The sequence below is a fragment of the Rhodamnia argentea genome, chromosome 4, assembly GCF_020921035.1.
Source record: "Rhodamnia argentea isolate NSW1041297 chromosome 4, ASM2092103v1, whole genome shotgun sequence".
NCBI lineage: Eukaryota > Viridiplantae > Streptophyta > Magnoliopsida > Myrtales > Myrtaceae > Rhodamnia > Rhodamnia argentea.
In genome coordinates, this window is record NC_063153.1 from 17,051,963 (window position 1) to 17,068,995 (window position 17,033).

The 17,033-nt window shown below is 39.0% G+C and overlaps 1 protein-coding gene and 1 long non-coding RNA gene across 5 annotated transcripts; one reads left to right on the plus strand and one right to left on the minus strand.

Moving 5' to 3' along the window:
* The first annotated feature begins 1,894 nt into the window (after positions 1-1,894).
* On the plus strand, positions 1,895-7,359 carry LOC125314645. The gene is made up of 3 exons (XR_007198113.1): positions 1,895-1,906; positions 7,044-7,047; positions 7,222-7,359. It is a non-coding gene; the product is annotated as an uncharacterized LOC125314645 (long non-coding RNA).
* LOC125314644 lies at positions 7,318-10,239 on the minus strand. 4 transcript variants are annotated; one of them, XM_048277493.1, is made up of 4 exons: positions 10,067-10,239; positions 8,412-8,456; positions 8,264-8,369; positions 7,318-8,194 (listed from the first exon to the last, which is right to left on the minus strand). In XM_048277493.1, exons 3-4 carry the CDS (start codon positions 8,302-8,304, stop codon positions 7,798-7,800), a joined length of 438 nt encoding a protein of 145 aa, XP_048133450.1. In that variant the 5' UTR covers positions 8,305-8,369; positions 8,412-8,456; positions 10,067-10,239; the 3' UTR covers positions 7,318-7,797. The 4 variants fall into 4 exon arrangements, with proteins under 4 accessions (XP_048133450.1, XP_048133448.1, XP_048133451.1 ...); XM_048277491.1 differs by adding an exon at positions 9,141-9,311 and having other exon boundaries at positions 8,264-8,456; XM_048277494.1 differs by adding an exon at positions 9,141-9,311 and having other exon boundaries at positions 8,294-8,456; positions 10,067-10,238.
* Between the last annotated feature and the right edge of the window lie 6,794 nt (positions 10,240-17,033).

The window sequence follows — 17,033 nt, forward strand, 5'->3', positions numbered from 1 at the left end:
TCAACAATTGAGCGCGACAAGTTCGATTAGAGAGCAAAAACTAGCCCGAGTGATGACGTTACAACCACCGAGGAGAGCGTCTCAATGAGCGTTTCCTCGTAATCGTCCGATATTGAGATAAGAATATATGTGAGTTTCCTTGTATACCATGGATAGCGAAGACTAAGTATGCGAGGCATTCATAGGGTTTATAAGATAACTAATTAAGATAAAGATTTTACAATACTAATTACAATTAACTACGGTTAATTTGGGATATGCATAATTAATGAAAATACATACATAATGGAGAATCTCTTGATTATCCATAACACTTTGTATGGAATGCGGGAAAATTATCCAAAAAATCATAAACATATCGCACTTTAGCAAATTCTATCCTAAACCTTTCAATTTTGCTAATTGAGCCCTAAAATTTTTAACACTTTGCTAATTGAGTCAATCCTGCCAATTTCAACATAAAATCGCTAATTTGAACACTAATGTGCCACATAGGATGGCTGGAGCCGAGGCGGATAATTTTTTATATCTTTTTACAAACATTTATAATTTTTGTATTTTTTTCTTTCTTTCTTCCGTGCGGCCCTCGCCTGGCTTGGTAGAGAAAAAAGAAAAGAAAGAAAGGAAAAAAAACTCATAAAATTTTAAAAAATTAAAAGAATTATACATGTCGGCGCTAATTGTATCACGTAGGACGTTCGATTTAGCGATTTTATGTTGAAATTAACGGAATGGACTCAATTGGTAAGGTGTCAAAATATTTAGGACTCCATTAGCAAAATTGAAAAGTTTATGACTGAGTTGACCCCCACAATAGGCTTAAGACTTGTTGGACAATTTTCCCTTCAAAATCTACACACTGTTTGCTGAGTTTATCTTTATCACCCCGTCAACACCATCCATGTCATACTTCGGCTCTAACTTGCGATTACGTATTAAATAAGAGAAAAAACACAAAGAGCAAGATTAAAAAGGTGGCAAATACATCATCCGTCCTATCTATTAAGTATTAACAACGTTATCAATACAAACCACCACAAGCAGAGACAGAAGATGGAGACAATCGTCCTATGAATCACCCCTAACGTTTTGCGTATCTCATTTATGTAATAGATAATACTGCCAAGATTTTCTTGATTATATAGGGACATAATCTCATCTTTTTCAAAGGGATCGGATGTGAGTTTCTACTCACCAAGACGTACTCCAACGAAATGCTGACGGAGGAAATATCGTTTGCGTGGCTAGGAACTTTAGGGTTTGTCTCTAACCTAACCTAACTTTTCCAATTTCGTCATACAACATACGGTCCCCGTGTAGTCCATTCACTCGCTACACCACCTCCATGTCAATGGTATGTCTACTCGATCTTTAGCGTTGGCTAGAGATAATGCGTCTCTCCACCACATCTTTGGACGTATGACTAAACATAAGGATCGTACCATGCTGCGGCACTGTTTTGAGTGCAAGTTTTGCTACGTTTATTGAGAGTGCATCACGACGATTATAGCAAATGTAGGGATACCCTGGAATTGGTATGATGCCCACGATACCATATAAGCTTTTAAACTACAAACTTTGGAATATCTGTAAAGTTTTATTGAGAATAATCAATGGCAGGCTGTCATAAAATCTTGGGCCGGTCATCTTTTTTATCACCCGACTTTACTCGATATGGTAAACTCCTCTATACTTTAGAAAACACTTTAAAGTGCCAGCACATGACTTTGTAAATGTCTCACATGTCATTGAAATGGGTTGGTTAGATGACATTACATCAGTGACGTGACAAGTTCAAATTAATGTATGGGTCACACATGACTCATGACAGGAGAAAGAGGCTCGAATTAATGAACTTTGGTAGCCTTTGAGACCAGCAACGTGCCGAGATTTTTCTATGTATACGGTGTGATCAAGTCTTGCTTGATCTAGCAAAATTCGGATCGATCGTAAGTGGAAGCAGCATGCCATGAGAGAACTTTAAGTTACAATCCAAAGAATAGAGACATGACCAAAGCAGAAATAATTACCCATGGTATGTGATCACTTCTCCATAAGAGTTTTCTATGACAGTCTATGATAAGATACTCTACACAACAACATAATTCGCGTTCAAACTATTTATCGTAATCATAACTTCCGTTATTCTGATTTAAAAATGAAAAAAAAAAGAAGAGACTATCAGTTAGTAATTTCTTTTGATTTTGTGTCGAATCAGTTATAAATGAGGCTATATTACTTTTAACGATGGAGCCAATATATAAAACAAAAAATAACTTTCGACAAGCCCTTATAAAATCGGATTGAAGGGCATATGATTAGGGTTTGTGATGTTAGCCGAACTTCATTTGATTCGGTTGAGGTTTGAAAATCAATGTTCTGCGCCTGTCTGTTTTGCCAACAAAGCTTCCTAATGTCTTTCATCAAACGGGCATCTTCAATGGCTCACTTTGTCCTCTCTCTTTGCTTTTCCTTTGTTTGATGATCTGTCATTTGCTCCCATTTGGGCTTTTATTTCTGTCCAAAGATATGGAAAACAAGAGGTTATCTCATTGCACACAGGGATTATTGCATAAAGAGAAGAATTCATTGGACATTTAATTCGATCCATTTTCCATATCGTTGGACTTGTGCATTTTAACTTATTTGAGCGATCGGCAGAAGCTCAATGCCTTATTAGTTCTACCATGTGCAACTTCTTAAACTATGCACGAGCCAAAAACAAGATATTCCATTATATGATATGCCAAATTCGAAAAGCTGCTAGTCGATAGTTTGACAAGTAATTTCAGTTATTTCTAATCATACGATTCCCAATCAATGAGTGCTTTATGCAAAACACGTGGTGATAGTGTGTAAATCTACGGTTAAAATTGTAGCGTTCCTAACAATACTGTCGGAAAAGCATTTCCCATAAATTACAGTATCATATGACTAAGGTAAATCAAATCGAAATTATTTGGAGATAGATCTAATTAATTGAATATGTAAAATTACAGTTAGGCATGTAAATCCAATTGGATCTACTTTTCTAGAAAAAAGGGAGAGAACAAAAAAAAATGTAAATGTAGTATGCTATTATAGTTTTGCAAGGTAGAAGGTTTCCTTTTGGAAGTGAAAGAAACCCAAAAAAAAAAAATGAAGGATAAAAAAAATATAACAGGTGTATCGGTTTGAGTTTTTCGTGGTGTTAACCTTTGTTATTTCAGCTATTTCCTTTTCATCCTTCACATTTTTGTTTTGGTTTCTTTCACTTCCAAAAGGAAACCTTCTACCTTTACAAAACTATAATAGCATACTACTTTTCGCTTGGCACAAATGTTTCACAAGTTAATACATTTGTGAAATCACGTAAATCAGATACCCTTTAGTAGAGCTATTACACGTGTCACCGGTTTAAATTTGGTTCCTAGCAAATTATTAATTTAGTAAATCTTTGCAATTTGAGAGAGAGAGAGAGAGAGAGAGAGAGAGTAAGCCCAAATGAAAAGGAAATTATAGTCGATTCAATCAAAGGGAGTCATTCCTGGAATAATCTATAGCAATTAGTCCTTATTTTTGTCTCTAGATTGCTGTCATGCTTGTCTTATTTAGCTCGTATGAAAGTTGATAAGGACACATAATTCATGTCCAGCTCGGCCTTGGCAACTGGCTACTGGCAAGGCTAGAGAGGTCGACCTCACCGACTTCTAGCAAAGCTCACCCCTACCGACCACCGACGAGGGTGAGCCTTGCCGTGTTGGGCCAAGTCGGCCTCGCTCAATGGCTGGGCGAGGGTAACGTTGCTCAAGGAAGGTGATCTTCGCCGGAGGCCGGCAAGATTGGCGACGGGCTGGTGAAGAATATAAAAACAAAAATAAAGAGAAAAAAAATAATCTAAAAATCTAAATAAAAAAAAACTATTAAAACATACCCACGTCAACGCCGGTGACTCCACATCGATCTTGTCCGGTCACATAGACTGAATTACCACAAATGCAGAATGTTTAGGACTGAATTGGCAAAAAAAAAGGCTTATGACTGAATTATCACAATTGTAATAAATTTAGGCCTTTTTGGTAATTTTCTCCATAAATAAGATAAATCTTATCGAAAGTCAATAAACTGCGTTGGTTTTTCAATCGGGTCTATAACTCTGAATTCTAATCATCTAATTAATTAAAATTTTCTATGTTTTTGGACTATGATCAGAATCTATCCAATCTTCCGTCGAAATGACGACGCAATGCACACGTGGCTCTAGAAAGTTGGTCACCGCCCCGCTAAGTCTGTAATCTGTGAAAAATTGCTCAGATTTTGATCATACTGCAGAGTTGTAACAAATATTTTGGTGATTTCATAGAGAATTTACCCCGTAGGCCAACAGTTGAGGAATATTCCCCTCCTCGAGAGTTAATCCTCTTGGATCGTTGGTACAGGTAAAGGTGAAGGTGCAGTTTCTAATCAAGTAATACATCAAGAAGATCAACGACAACGCAACAAAAATGACATGAAGGATGTGTTAGGATTCCGCATACAATCACAATGAAATAAAGCGTGAAAGCGAGAGAGAGAAATCGAGATACAAGATTTTATCATGGTTCACTCTTAAACTAAGATTCCATTATAATTAGCATATCACATATTTCGTTACATCCTTCAATTACAAGAGAAAGAGATAATATAAGCTCACGAGCCCAAATCCAAACTACCATTAAAAAAAAATATGGACTCCAACTATAAAAACCGCCTTGGCATAACCCTCGTGCTTTTCTGTTGATGAGACTATGAACCACACTTTGTCGATGGGATTATGAACCACACCCCAACAAAATGTTAAAGATGTCGCTTATTTGAATAATTAATTATCTTGATTTGCATAAATAAAGGTAAATTTTTTTTCAAAAGTCGGCACAACAGAGGTCATTTTCATTTATAGCTCTTAGTTTTAATAATCTAATGGGTTAATACCACGAAAAATCTTAAATTAGTACTCTTGTGACAAATTTACCCCGGACTAATTTTTTGATGGTCAAACGCCACAAACCGGCACGTCTATGATAAATTTACTCAAAACTAATTTTTTGACTATCAAAAACCTCAAACCGATATACCTGTGACAATTTACCCTAGTTCATTTATGTTAAATTGGACTAATATCACGAAGAACCGCGAATTAATACACTTATGACAAAGCGGAGCATCAACTACCACGGTCATCCAACTCAACAATTTAGTGGTAAAATTTAACGAACACTAATGGAGGATAAATTTATCATATGTGTCCTAGTTTAAGGTTTTAGTGGTCAAAAAATTAGTTTGAAATAAATATATCATAAATGCATCAGTTTTGAAATTTTTCTTGCTATTAATCCTAATCTAATCCACGAATATTTCAATTTTTTTTATGCCAGTTAATGCATTGTAATAAGAATTTACCTAATTTCTTGGCGGAATGGCAACGCGATGCTCATGGCAATCACGTCGCATCTAAGAAGTTGGTCACCCACTCCCACCAAGTCAGTAACTTGCTGAAAATTGCTCAGGATACTGATCAAATGGCATAATCGCAACAAAATTGAAAGTCTAGTGCATCGACTGATTGAAATCAAAATTCCAATGACTTGATGTGCAAAGTTCACCAATTTGTAGGGATTCCGCAACGAATTTACCCCCATAGAGCCACCATTGGCGAAGATCTTCTTCTGTGGACGCTAAATCCTCTTGATCATAGGTGAAGGTGCAGTTTATGATCCAGTCGTAAGTCAAGACGATCGAGAATTACACAACAAAGACGACATGAAGTATTGTTGAAGATGTCATTCATGTGAATAATCAATTACCATGATATGTTCGACCGAAAAAAAGAAATTACCATGATTTGCATAAATAAAGGAAAATTTTATCAAAATTCATTACACTGCAATGATTTTTGGGTCAGGTTTATAACTCTTAATTTTAATCATCTAATACCCAAAATTTTGAGTTTTACTTTGGTCAATTAATGCACTTTAATTAAAATCTACCTAACTGTCCAGTTGGAGGGCGACAGGATGCTCGTGCGGGAATGACGCGGTGCATTAAAATTTGCTCAAATACACACGAATGCAGATTGCAACCAATTGAAAGTTGAGTGCAATAAGTGATTGAACCAGACTTCAATAAGTTCATCGCGAAGTCCACCAAATTTTCTTGATTCCATAAAGAATTCACCCCAGAAGCTAACAATTGATGAAGGGGCTCTCCCGTGGGAGCACAACAAAGATGACACGAAGAATCTTAAATATGATGTTACTAAAATGCGGTGATTTTTTTAAATTCAGTATATATTTTTAAATTTAATTTAATTAATATTTATCTAAAAAGTCAAAGTTTGACCAAAACGATGTTTTGGACTTATCTTTCTTATTGCAGCCACATCGACACCACGTAGGAGAGATAAAGTGATAAAAACAAAATGCTATGTCAGCATTTTCCGTTATTTGAATTATACGGAGTTAACAAAATAACTCGATTACATCAATTTGATAAGTTTTATGACTTGATTGCATTTTATGAAAGTTTTAGCATTCAATCGCACTTTAATGACAAGTTTCATGACTTATAGTGAATATATCACTTGCCTAAATATATAAAATGGGAATCACAAAATCAATTCGTAAAGTAAGTTTTTTTATTAAAAAAAAAAGTAAAATGGGTGGGGTGGGTCAATCAGTGGAGCAAACCCTTTTCGAGATTTTCACGTCTACGGAATGCGCGGGTTAAGTCATAACTACCCGTTAGCACCTGCTACCCAAAGGACGTAAATTCCGACCAAGTGGATGCAAACACTGAGGTAGATTCTTGAAAATTTGATTTGTTTCACTACCAATCACAAGTTTCAGGTTGGACGCAATACTCATACCGGGAAATTATAGGGTGCTAACTGGGAAGCAATGACGGCTACAAGTGTCCCGGCGGAACCACAGACCGGGAAACAAGCACAGCACAGCTAGGGCGGCAATCTCGAAAGCTCACAATAAAGATAGTGATGAAAATTGGGCGTTCCAGGCGATGGTAATCAGAGTCGTGCTTCTCTCTCTCTTTCTCTCTCTCTCTCTCTCTCCATGATCTCTGCTATTCCAAAATTGCCGAAACGGCCGTAATTCACGTGCAAGAATCACGAAGAAAGCCGAAGCATTGATGATTGTGAAGGTCCAGCCACTGAGGTTCCTTGATGCTTGTGATCCCATATAACTATAGATATGACTAATCGCCGATTCCCAAACATGCCTAGGATTTCTTGACGTGAATAGTGATGAACAGGCGATCTTGGCCTATGTAAGTGCAAATGATTCATAATGGAATTAATCTCTTTGAACTGAAAGTATAAAGGAACACGTCATTAGGTGAATTCAATCAATTAACCAGCTGACGGACCGAATTCTTCGACCAAGTGTGCCACACTTTTGAGTTTCTTCTCCTTTCTTCAAGTTCTCTTATCCACGTCAAACGAAAACTGGCATCTTCCTCTTAGATCCTAAGAAAAAATTGACATCTGAGGCGACAATGCCAGCATAGTAACAAAGATTCATGACCCTGCCCACCAACGGATATTAATCCCGTACTCGTCTTCCAGGGTCGACTCAGGTAATTCCTTCCATCCTCTTCATCACCATTTTTCTTGTGTCAACACACCCCCAGGTACACAAACTGACTGCTGAAGTCATAGAGGGATCGCAGTTGGCAATGGGCGTAGCGAAACGTCCAACTTGATTATGTGCTTGATAGAATGACCAATGAATTTGATACTGACATTAACCAGATGAGAATTTACAGTTAGCTTGGGCTTGCAGATTTCTGGAGCTGCTGAGAAGTGAGAGAAATAAGAGACTGAAGCTTGGCAACAGCGGAAGCCTTATCAGGGGGGCATTTAGAGAGTGCGATATTCAGCGAATAAAGAGCCTCATCAAGCTTGTCAGCAGCTAAGGCCGCACATCCAGCCCTGTATGCTTCGTCTGCCAATTTAGCATCATACTGTGACATTGCATTCTGATCGGAGCCCTTATTCCTCAATCCAACAGATGACACGGATTCAAGAAATTCGCTCGCACGAGCATATTCCACATTCGCAATGGCGGTGTTAATTTCTCCCATGAGAGCTTCCGTAGTAGGTGGGAAATTCTTGACTCCATCAAAAACACTCCAACGGCTGCCTGCTTCTTGAGAATTCATGCTGCATTCGAATTAGATTTGCTACCTCAAATAGGGTCATGAAGTTTACAACAGCAATACCGGTGTTCACCTATTCTGTCTACTGGGATTTGGTTTCAACCTGCAGTCCATGCTGAAGAGTCTAGAGACAACATGCTAATAATCTGAATCTCAACACAACAAGAAGAGGCTCCGAATTGGATTCGCTTAAGATTCGTGACTGATTTTTGCTCAACAAAGATACATAAGATAGAGTGCATCTATCTTACTCCTGCCAAGGACAGCTGAAAAACAACAGGGAGTAACACTATCAGCCTCTCATCACTTACATCTTTAACACTCCATTGCAACAAATTTACAACAAAAGGGGGCAAACTTTCATCAACTTATCCACATTATATTGCCATGATTCTCATTTTCAACTTGCTAAACACACTTCCTAATGGGACAAAGCTTCAAAAGCTTTCCTGCTGAACCAAAAGAACGCGAAACAATCACATAAGCCACAAATTGAACTACTTTTGGAGAAAATGGCATATTTCAAACGAACGCCCACCAAGCTTATGTGTTGGAGTGTTGCTATGGCCTATATGAGTGATGTTAGGTAAACTAGTCTGTCTAAATTGATTTGCCGAGGTTCATGGCACACTCACCTGTCCCATAATTAGCATTACTCTAGCCTTCATAGTGGAATTATGGCACCAAATTAGCAATGTTGCAGCTAGATTGAATAAGCCGTGCATCACCAGCAGCTCGCTGAACAACATGAGCACAATGTGAGTTTGAACATTCAAAAACAGGGAGAAACCTGAACTGAAGATATCATGGCACGTTAGTGATCCTTGTCTATGCAACCAAGGACCCTCGTAATACATATTGTGTATTCACAGCAATAGAAAGAAGATGGCATCAGGAAACTCAACGAATTGAGAGAATTCGAAGATCGCAATAGAAATCATAAACCCTACCTCGACAGCTAGAGATAACACCAATCCGACTTCGATTGGCAATCACATCACAAATTCAGCGATCGTGATGGTGACTTTGAGAGCGAGGAGGAAGATGAGAGCTTGAAGCTACACTTTCTCTTTCTCTGTGAGTGATAGTGATACAGACTGTATCATACAGGGACCTGGACTCTGCAGTGAAATTAACAACAATGAAAATGTCCACAACAGGTTTAGAATGAACAAACGCACAAAGAAAGAAAAATTTTAACTTGTTAAAAGAAAATGTAAGAAGTGTGAAGATTTGATTTATTTAATACAACGAAATTAAACCCTTTTGAGATTATCGGCGGCCTGCTCAAGCTACTAATCTTCGAGTGAGGGGGTTATCAGGATAGACAACATTCGTATAAGTTGTTCTATGAAAGCTTAGCTTTTGAAGTGACCCGCAAATCATAGTCTAGTGCTAATCAACGGAAGTACTGATTCTGGACTAATGCAGCGATGGAAATGACAAATCATTTTGGGACGCGAGGTCGCTTCTATTTCCCCAGTATGTCACGAGTTCATACAAGCGAGAACGAATCGAATTCACTGGCGATGGTCGGACTAAGGTAATTCACACAACTGATGTATAGCATTCAACCTGCAGCTACCCACAAGATCTGATGAACCTAGTTACCTTGGACGATACAGGACAAGGGACTACGAACTGAGCTTTGAGGAATTCGTACTGGATTCCATCGACCAAAACCAACGAATCAGAGAATTTCAAGGAAAAACCAACATTGGACGCACGCGCACACAAGGAATCATCGTCCAGATTTGAAAGACCTATTGAAAACGATTCCCATGAAATCCTTAGGGATTCAACAAGGACAAGAAATGCAGGTTCGGGAACCTGAGTTCCACCGCTGAACAGAAAAACCAAGGGAAGAAGACGATACATGTGAAGCGGCGGATTCCGCGAGGCGAAGATGAGTTGAACACCGAGTCGCCGGAGTTGGCCGTTCGTTCGGGGTCGGCTACGGTGGCGGGAGGAGGAAGAAGACTCCTACCGGGAGCGATTGCAAGGGTGCTTGCATGCGGGTCGGATTCTACTCTCTTAAAAGGGCAAAAAGAAAAGTCCTTGGTTGTTCAAAAATAGGCATAGCCATATCCCAAATGGTATATTCGGGTCAAAAAAAAAAAAATCCCAAATGGTATTCATTATAAAATTTTCTTCCAATGATTAGGTTGTTGTTAAAAAGTATATTTCCTAGTATAATATGTAAAAAGAACTATACAATTAAGTAGCGTAACTAAAAATGATCAGTTTTCGATTTGGTTCGATCTCACTTAGAAATCGAAAATCGAATTAGGGAAATCGATTACCTAGCGGTTCAACGGAACCTGTGGACGCGGAGCTTGTCAGTCAAGTCGAAGGTTCAGCCAAGGAAGAAATCAGAGAGGATGGTCGTAGGAGGATTGGGTGGGAGGCGAACCACTAGGCGAGGGAGAGGTTGAGGGCGGAGATGGAGACGTTGCCAAAGTGACCGATGCCGCGGACGTCGATGGGAGTCTGGACGGAGGGGTGCGAAGAGAAGAGAGGGTTAAGGAGGGGGAGGTTCTTGGGAGTGGCTACGAGATTTGCACATAGGTTTGATGGATGGTGTGGCGACATCATCTAGTTTGTTTTATCGAACGTTGAAGCATGGCGTGACTCGTATCATATTGTTCCAATGCCTCGCGTGTTGTTTTCTTTCTTCCGTTTGGAGCCTTCTCTTGCCCACAACGTGCTTGTGAAAATGTCAGACGAATAGTTGACTCTTGTTTCTTGTACAGAAGAGTCGTGTCACACAAGCCGGGAGTTTTGTGTCCCTCAAACAGTGCGGGGAATCGAATGACTAGTGCCGTCGGACCCTCCCACACTCGTAAACTTTGAAGCAATGCTTGTCAGTGTCAAAAATAATGAATGAGCTATGCAGAGAGGAAGAGACAACTGGGTCCTTAGGAGCGGTGTCAAGACGGTTTGTGCTAGGAGTTCTAGAATTAGATAGAATACATTTTTTAGGAGCTCTAAAGGCGAGTTTGGCCTCCCGTGTACAAACCGGTCGTGAATTGATGCCGCTATCCCGATGAAGCCATTGCAGGCCGAAACCAGTTGTCGTGCATAATATAGTCCGCTATCCGCTCGATACAAAGGACGCCCAAGATAAGCTAGGCATGGTATGACTCGATATGAGAAAGATATTCGCTCGAGTGTTCCATGAGCGACTATAGGAAAAGGGTTGGCCTGGTCTTCTGCGACATGCGAGGCGCCACACGTGCGGTTCCGCAACCAATGAATCTCTGAGCCCGTGACAAATGGTATCGGAGCAGGAATCCCTCTAATAAGTGTGTTGAATTGGATGAAACTTGTGGTCTACCTAGTCCTACGAGTGCGGAGAGTGAATCGCTGAAGCCAACACAAAAAAAAAAAAAGAAAAGAAAAGAAAAGAAAAGGCTCGGACAATGTGCGGCTCTTAACTTGCTTCTAGGATGCCAATGGGGGCACTAGAAGAAACTGACTCCACACTAAAATGGGAAATATTCCTGGATTGAATTCAGCGAATCTCAAGATAGGCCCTCTACCATGTTTGAACGAGAAAAAAACCCTCCGTTGGTTAGCTAAAACAAAAGAGAGAGGAAGAAAATGTCCAAGGAGAAAAATGGTACTGTTGAACAAAAAAGGCAGTTGGCCAAAATGCCACACTATGAAAACGACAGTGACTACAAAATGGTGTCGCTGAACAAAAAAGGCAGTTGGCCAATGTGCCACATTGATTCGTACGAGTGACCCACTCGAACGGCCTTCCAAACCAAAAAAACAAAAACAAAGCAAAACAAAAGAAAAGAAAAACAAGCTACCGACGTTGAGGAAAAATAGTTCTATTGGGTGAGCGCGTGCCTCCATTGGAGAGCTTGCAACGAGGGCATGGCGGAAATGAGTGGGGGAGAATGATACGGGTCGAGAGTTTCGTGTCCCTCGAACAATATGGGGATTGAACGACGGGTGCCGTCGGACCCTCCCACACTCGTAAACCTTGAAGCGATGCTTGTTGGTGTCAAACATAGTGAATGAGCGATGCAGAGGAGAAGAGACAACTGGGTCTCTAGGAATGGTGTCAAGACGATTTATGCTAGGAGTTCTAGGATTAGATAGAATACATCATTTAGGAGCTCGGAAGGCTGGTTTAGCCTCGTGTGTACAAACTACTCTGGAGCTGATGCAGCTCTCCTGATGAGGCCATGCATGCCGAAACCAGTTGTCGTGCATAATGTAGTCTGCTATCCGCTCGATACAAAGGACGCCCAAGATAAGTTTGGCATGGTATGACTCGATATGAGAAAGATATTTGCTTGAGTGTTCCATGAGCGACTATAGGAAAAGGGCCAGCCTGGTCTTTCGTGACATGTCAGGCGCCCCACAGGCGATTCCGTGGCCAAGGAATCTCTAAGCCCGTGACACGTGCATGGGTCAAGGGGTCCCTTGCAGCTTGTCTCAAAGCTGGGCCCTCTTGGCATTGTAAAATGATCCTATTTCTTGTGCAAATGTCTTCAAATGGGGACGATGATCAGTCCAATCCGGTCTGATCGGGCCATTTTACAGGCTCACTGCCTCTTTGTATTTCTACCTTACATCACAAAATTGAACCTTTAAGTTTCAATTTTTCTTATCCACAGGTTCCATATTGTGACGAGTGAAAAGCATACTTGAACATATCCCTTTACGGCGCCAACAACAAAATTATAATCAGAAGAGATCATCCAAGGAGAAGAAAGGGAGAATTTTAGAAAGCCATGAGTTGTAGCACAATACGATTTTTATTTCTAGGGTTAAGTCTGCCTCCTCATGTACAATACAATGCCTTATATAGGCATGAAAGGGTGTAATACAAATGACAATCATCTCTTATAGTAGACACATTAACACTCATACACGACACCCATGTGACGGGCATCTTTTAAAGGACACAAATAATTCTCAATCTTACATCACATTCCTACTTTATTATACAATCCTTCTTCAGTGTTGCCTGCAGATCTGTCTCCATCCTTTTGCTGCCTATAAACTCGAATAAGGCTGTTAATCTCCCATTGGACAAGAGCTGGTCAGTAACTGGGTCATCAAGGATTCCTGACATGGATGTGGATGGAGCATCTATCCTTTATTTTTCTGGATGGTGAGGAAAAACTCTTCTGTCGTGTGGCCATGAAGGCCAATCTGGGAAAGTGGTGGATGCTAGCTATAGTTCTGTAGGAAGTGGTAGATTCTGTATCTTCGTCGTCAGTGAGATCATCTCCATAGAATTCTCTCAGGGCTTGTTGGATCTGGTTCTTCAGGAATGTCTGGGTCAGAGTGATTCCATATGACATCACTGTGAGACCATATCTCTAGAAGAATCAATCTGTTATGTTATCATAAGATTCTTTGAAGTTCTTGCTATTCTCATGGAATTTGGCAAACACGAGCTTGGATAGTCTTGTAGATTTCATCTAGAGCTGGTTGAGGTTTCGCTGTGGACACACGAACTTGTGCTGGTGTCTTGTGAAGATCTCCCCTGGGCTAAAAAATGTCCATGACCTATGAAATAGGACGTTGGTGTAACTCAGGATCTGGTCTGCAAGCTCTGAGTTTTCCTTGAAAGACTGATCGCCATGTACCCATGGGTTTGAACCAGGGGAGAAATTCTCCTAGATGTTGGTATTCTGATTCCCCTTGAATGATCTTGCCAATGATGAGAGGCATCTTAGCCGTAGAAAATTCAATGGCTATGTTATGAAGATTTAACAGATACCAGAAAAACCACTTGAATTCTTCAGGAAATGGTTCTCCGGGTGAAATGGTGATAGGATTCGGGAAGCAGGAACTGGACCGCTTGTCACTAGTTCTAATTTTATGGAACGGATCGGCGCCCTTGGGAACAGCCCAAAACTGGCCCGGCCTGTCAGGTTTGATATGGGCGAAACTCGTTCAGCCGGTTCTTTTGCTCACCCCTAATGACATTTAGTTTGTTATCCACCGTATAAGTATTTTTTTTTTTATAAAAAAAAAGGACACCAGCTTTGTTCCAAATGAGAAGAAGAAAGCAAGAAAAGAAGAAGCCCAACAAATGAAAGAAAATAAAAGTAAGAAATAATCTTAATCAAGAGTGGACCCCACATTGACCTTATTCTTCTGTGTTTGGTTAGAATTGCAATCGGAAATTTTTAAATTCCAAAACCATGTTAAAAATAGGACCTATAAAGAATATTGTGGTCAATTCGATGGGGCATGGGATGCACTGATAACTTCTCCTTTCCAAGATTGCATGTGTACACAAGTTTGTCAAAATGGCAGCAAGTACATAAGAACCTATGCAAATATATACACTAGCCCATGCTGGGAGCCCGGAAATTAGGATGATAAGATTTTAAAATTGGAGAAGTGATGCAGTGTTTGATACATGGAATCAAAGTGAGTTGAGTCCTCGCTTATTTTCAGATTATCCAAAAGATTTTGTGTTTGGTCCTTTTTATTCTCCTTGGTATGAAATTGAATTAGCTCGTATGATGCGATTTATGTACTTTTACGCGATCCGCTCTCGCCTTCGTAAGTAAAAACTTGCAATTCATGCATTTTAACTTTCTTTTTATCCCAAAAACTTTCCCACCCCTCAATCGTGAAATCACGTACAATTATTTCATAACTTTTGAATTTCGGCAGGAATGCATAAAAGTTCTTTTTATTGGTTAATGTAAATAAACAAGCCCTGAACCTAACAAGTCTAAAATATCATTAATTAAAAGTCCATTGGCATACTACAATCTTATACTCTTGTCCATTTTCTTTCATCTGTCCTTAAACTAGTAATTGCAAAACTTTGGGCCACCTCCCCTTTTAGAGTAACTTTGGAATCACGCTCGTTACCATGATATCGTTGCTTTAAAAAACCCCATAATTTTTCGAGTAAACATACTATTCCTTATACTTTTTCTCATCCCTTTTGTTTTAGATTAATTGTCGCAAAAGTCGGGAGCCACGTCTCATTTTAGAGTAATCTTAAGGCCGTCGCCTGATATCCAGTGATTGTCTTAGCCGAGCATATGAATATGACGGTTTTCATGTACATTAATAACTTAAATCACATAGATAAAGGAAAAGGACGTTATAGACGATTCAAATGAAGTATGTAATTGTAAGGAACAATTTATAGCAAACGATCCTAATTATTTATTGCTGACATGCTCGTTGACTTATTTATTAGATTGTTTCAAAGTTGACGAGGACAGATAATGCTTCTCTATCCCGCTGATATCGATCCTCATTCAGAGAGCAAGAGTCATAATGTAGCTATTCAGTTCAACTTGGACTTGGTGCGATCGCCTCAGGAGTTGCAGCTGCTCCATCACCAGCCGGAGCTTGACCTGCATTAGTAGGTCCGGGCGAAGGCGAGCTTCCTTCAGACGGCGGAGTTCCTGATCGAATTTCAAGTCCATTTTTTTATGGATTGTGAAGATCGACACGATTAAATAATCACGAGGAAAAAATAAATTCAAAAGGGCCGTGCAAGAAGTTGATAACACATTTCTTGCGTTATCCACTATTTTTGCTTCCAACTAGGATGATGCACTTGCTTCATTCAAATCACATTCAATATCATGACTTTTCCTAACAAAAATAGAGAAGACAATGAGTTTCAATCAGTTTGATGTTGCAAATTAACAATTATGCATATACCTAGCATTTTCCATGAATCTTCCCGGTATTTCTTTAACAGATTTTATTGTTTTCCCTCAATATTTGTGGAATAGGTTGGATATGAAATTTTTCTATAACTATTGTTGGGGTATGATTCATACTCTTCATTAATAGAAAGGCATGAGGTTACATATGCATCTCTTGTAATTAAGAGATGTAACGAGAGGCGTGGGGTGCTAATTATAGTGGATCATCTGTTGGACATAGCCAACTTTAAGAGTGAATTAGGAAAAAACATTGTGTCTCGATTTCTTTTTCTCATTTTTAAGCTTAACTTCTTTTGTAATTGTGCACCAAATCCTAGCAACAATAAGTGGCAAATATCACCCGATTTCTTTTCTTTGCATGCTGTGAAAAAGTAAGGGAAATGCATAGGGGTGATTGAGAGAGCCGTACATAGATATGAAGCATTATGATCTGAAAATTGGCTTATGATTGAAGTATATTATTGTCTTCAATTTTTTATTCTTATTTTGGTAGGTGTACATTTTTTATAAGAATCAAGCATATTAAATGTTTTATTTCGGCTGTATTCTTTTCTCTCTTTTAATTACCCAAGTTTCCATCTGTAATTTTTTTTTTTTTTGGTTTTTACTATTGGTTGGTTAGATTTTTTTACATCTTTTATTTGGTCAATCACTATTATGTTAGGGAACAAATTGATTAAAAATAGCTCATGATAATCGCATATACAAGTACAAAGGGCTTTTTTAGTTGCTGCCAACTCATGATTTTCTTCTTTTCAATTTTGTTTTAATTTTATGTTGGTTAAAAGACATTTGTATTTATGTCTTGGTTGACCAATAATTTTTTAGCTAAAAAACATTGTCAACTTTGGCGCGCATGGCAACACTTTTGTTATAAAAATCAACTTTTGGCAATAAGTTGATTTTTCTACGTTTGAAGAGAAGCAATTTTTTTTACTTCTTCAAGTAGCTCCAATACTATTTCTAGAGTAAAAAAAAAATGTTCTAGATGTAGAAAAATGAAGATGCATTGCAAATGGATTTTTGCTCCAAAAATGTTGTTTTGTGAGCTTAACTTTTACCAAAAATAATGTCAGATAGCGAATAAAGTTGCATTTTCTGTTTTGCACTAAGAAAGGAGCAATTTTCAACACTTCTTCTAGCATAATCATAACATGATATCCT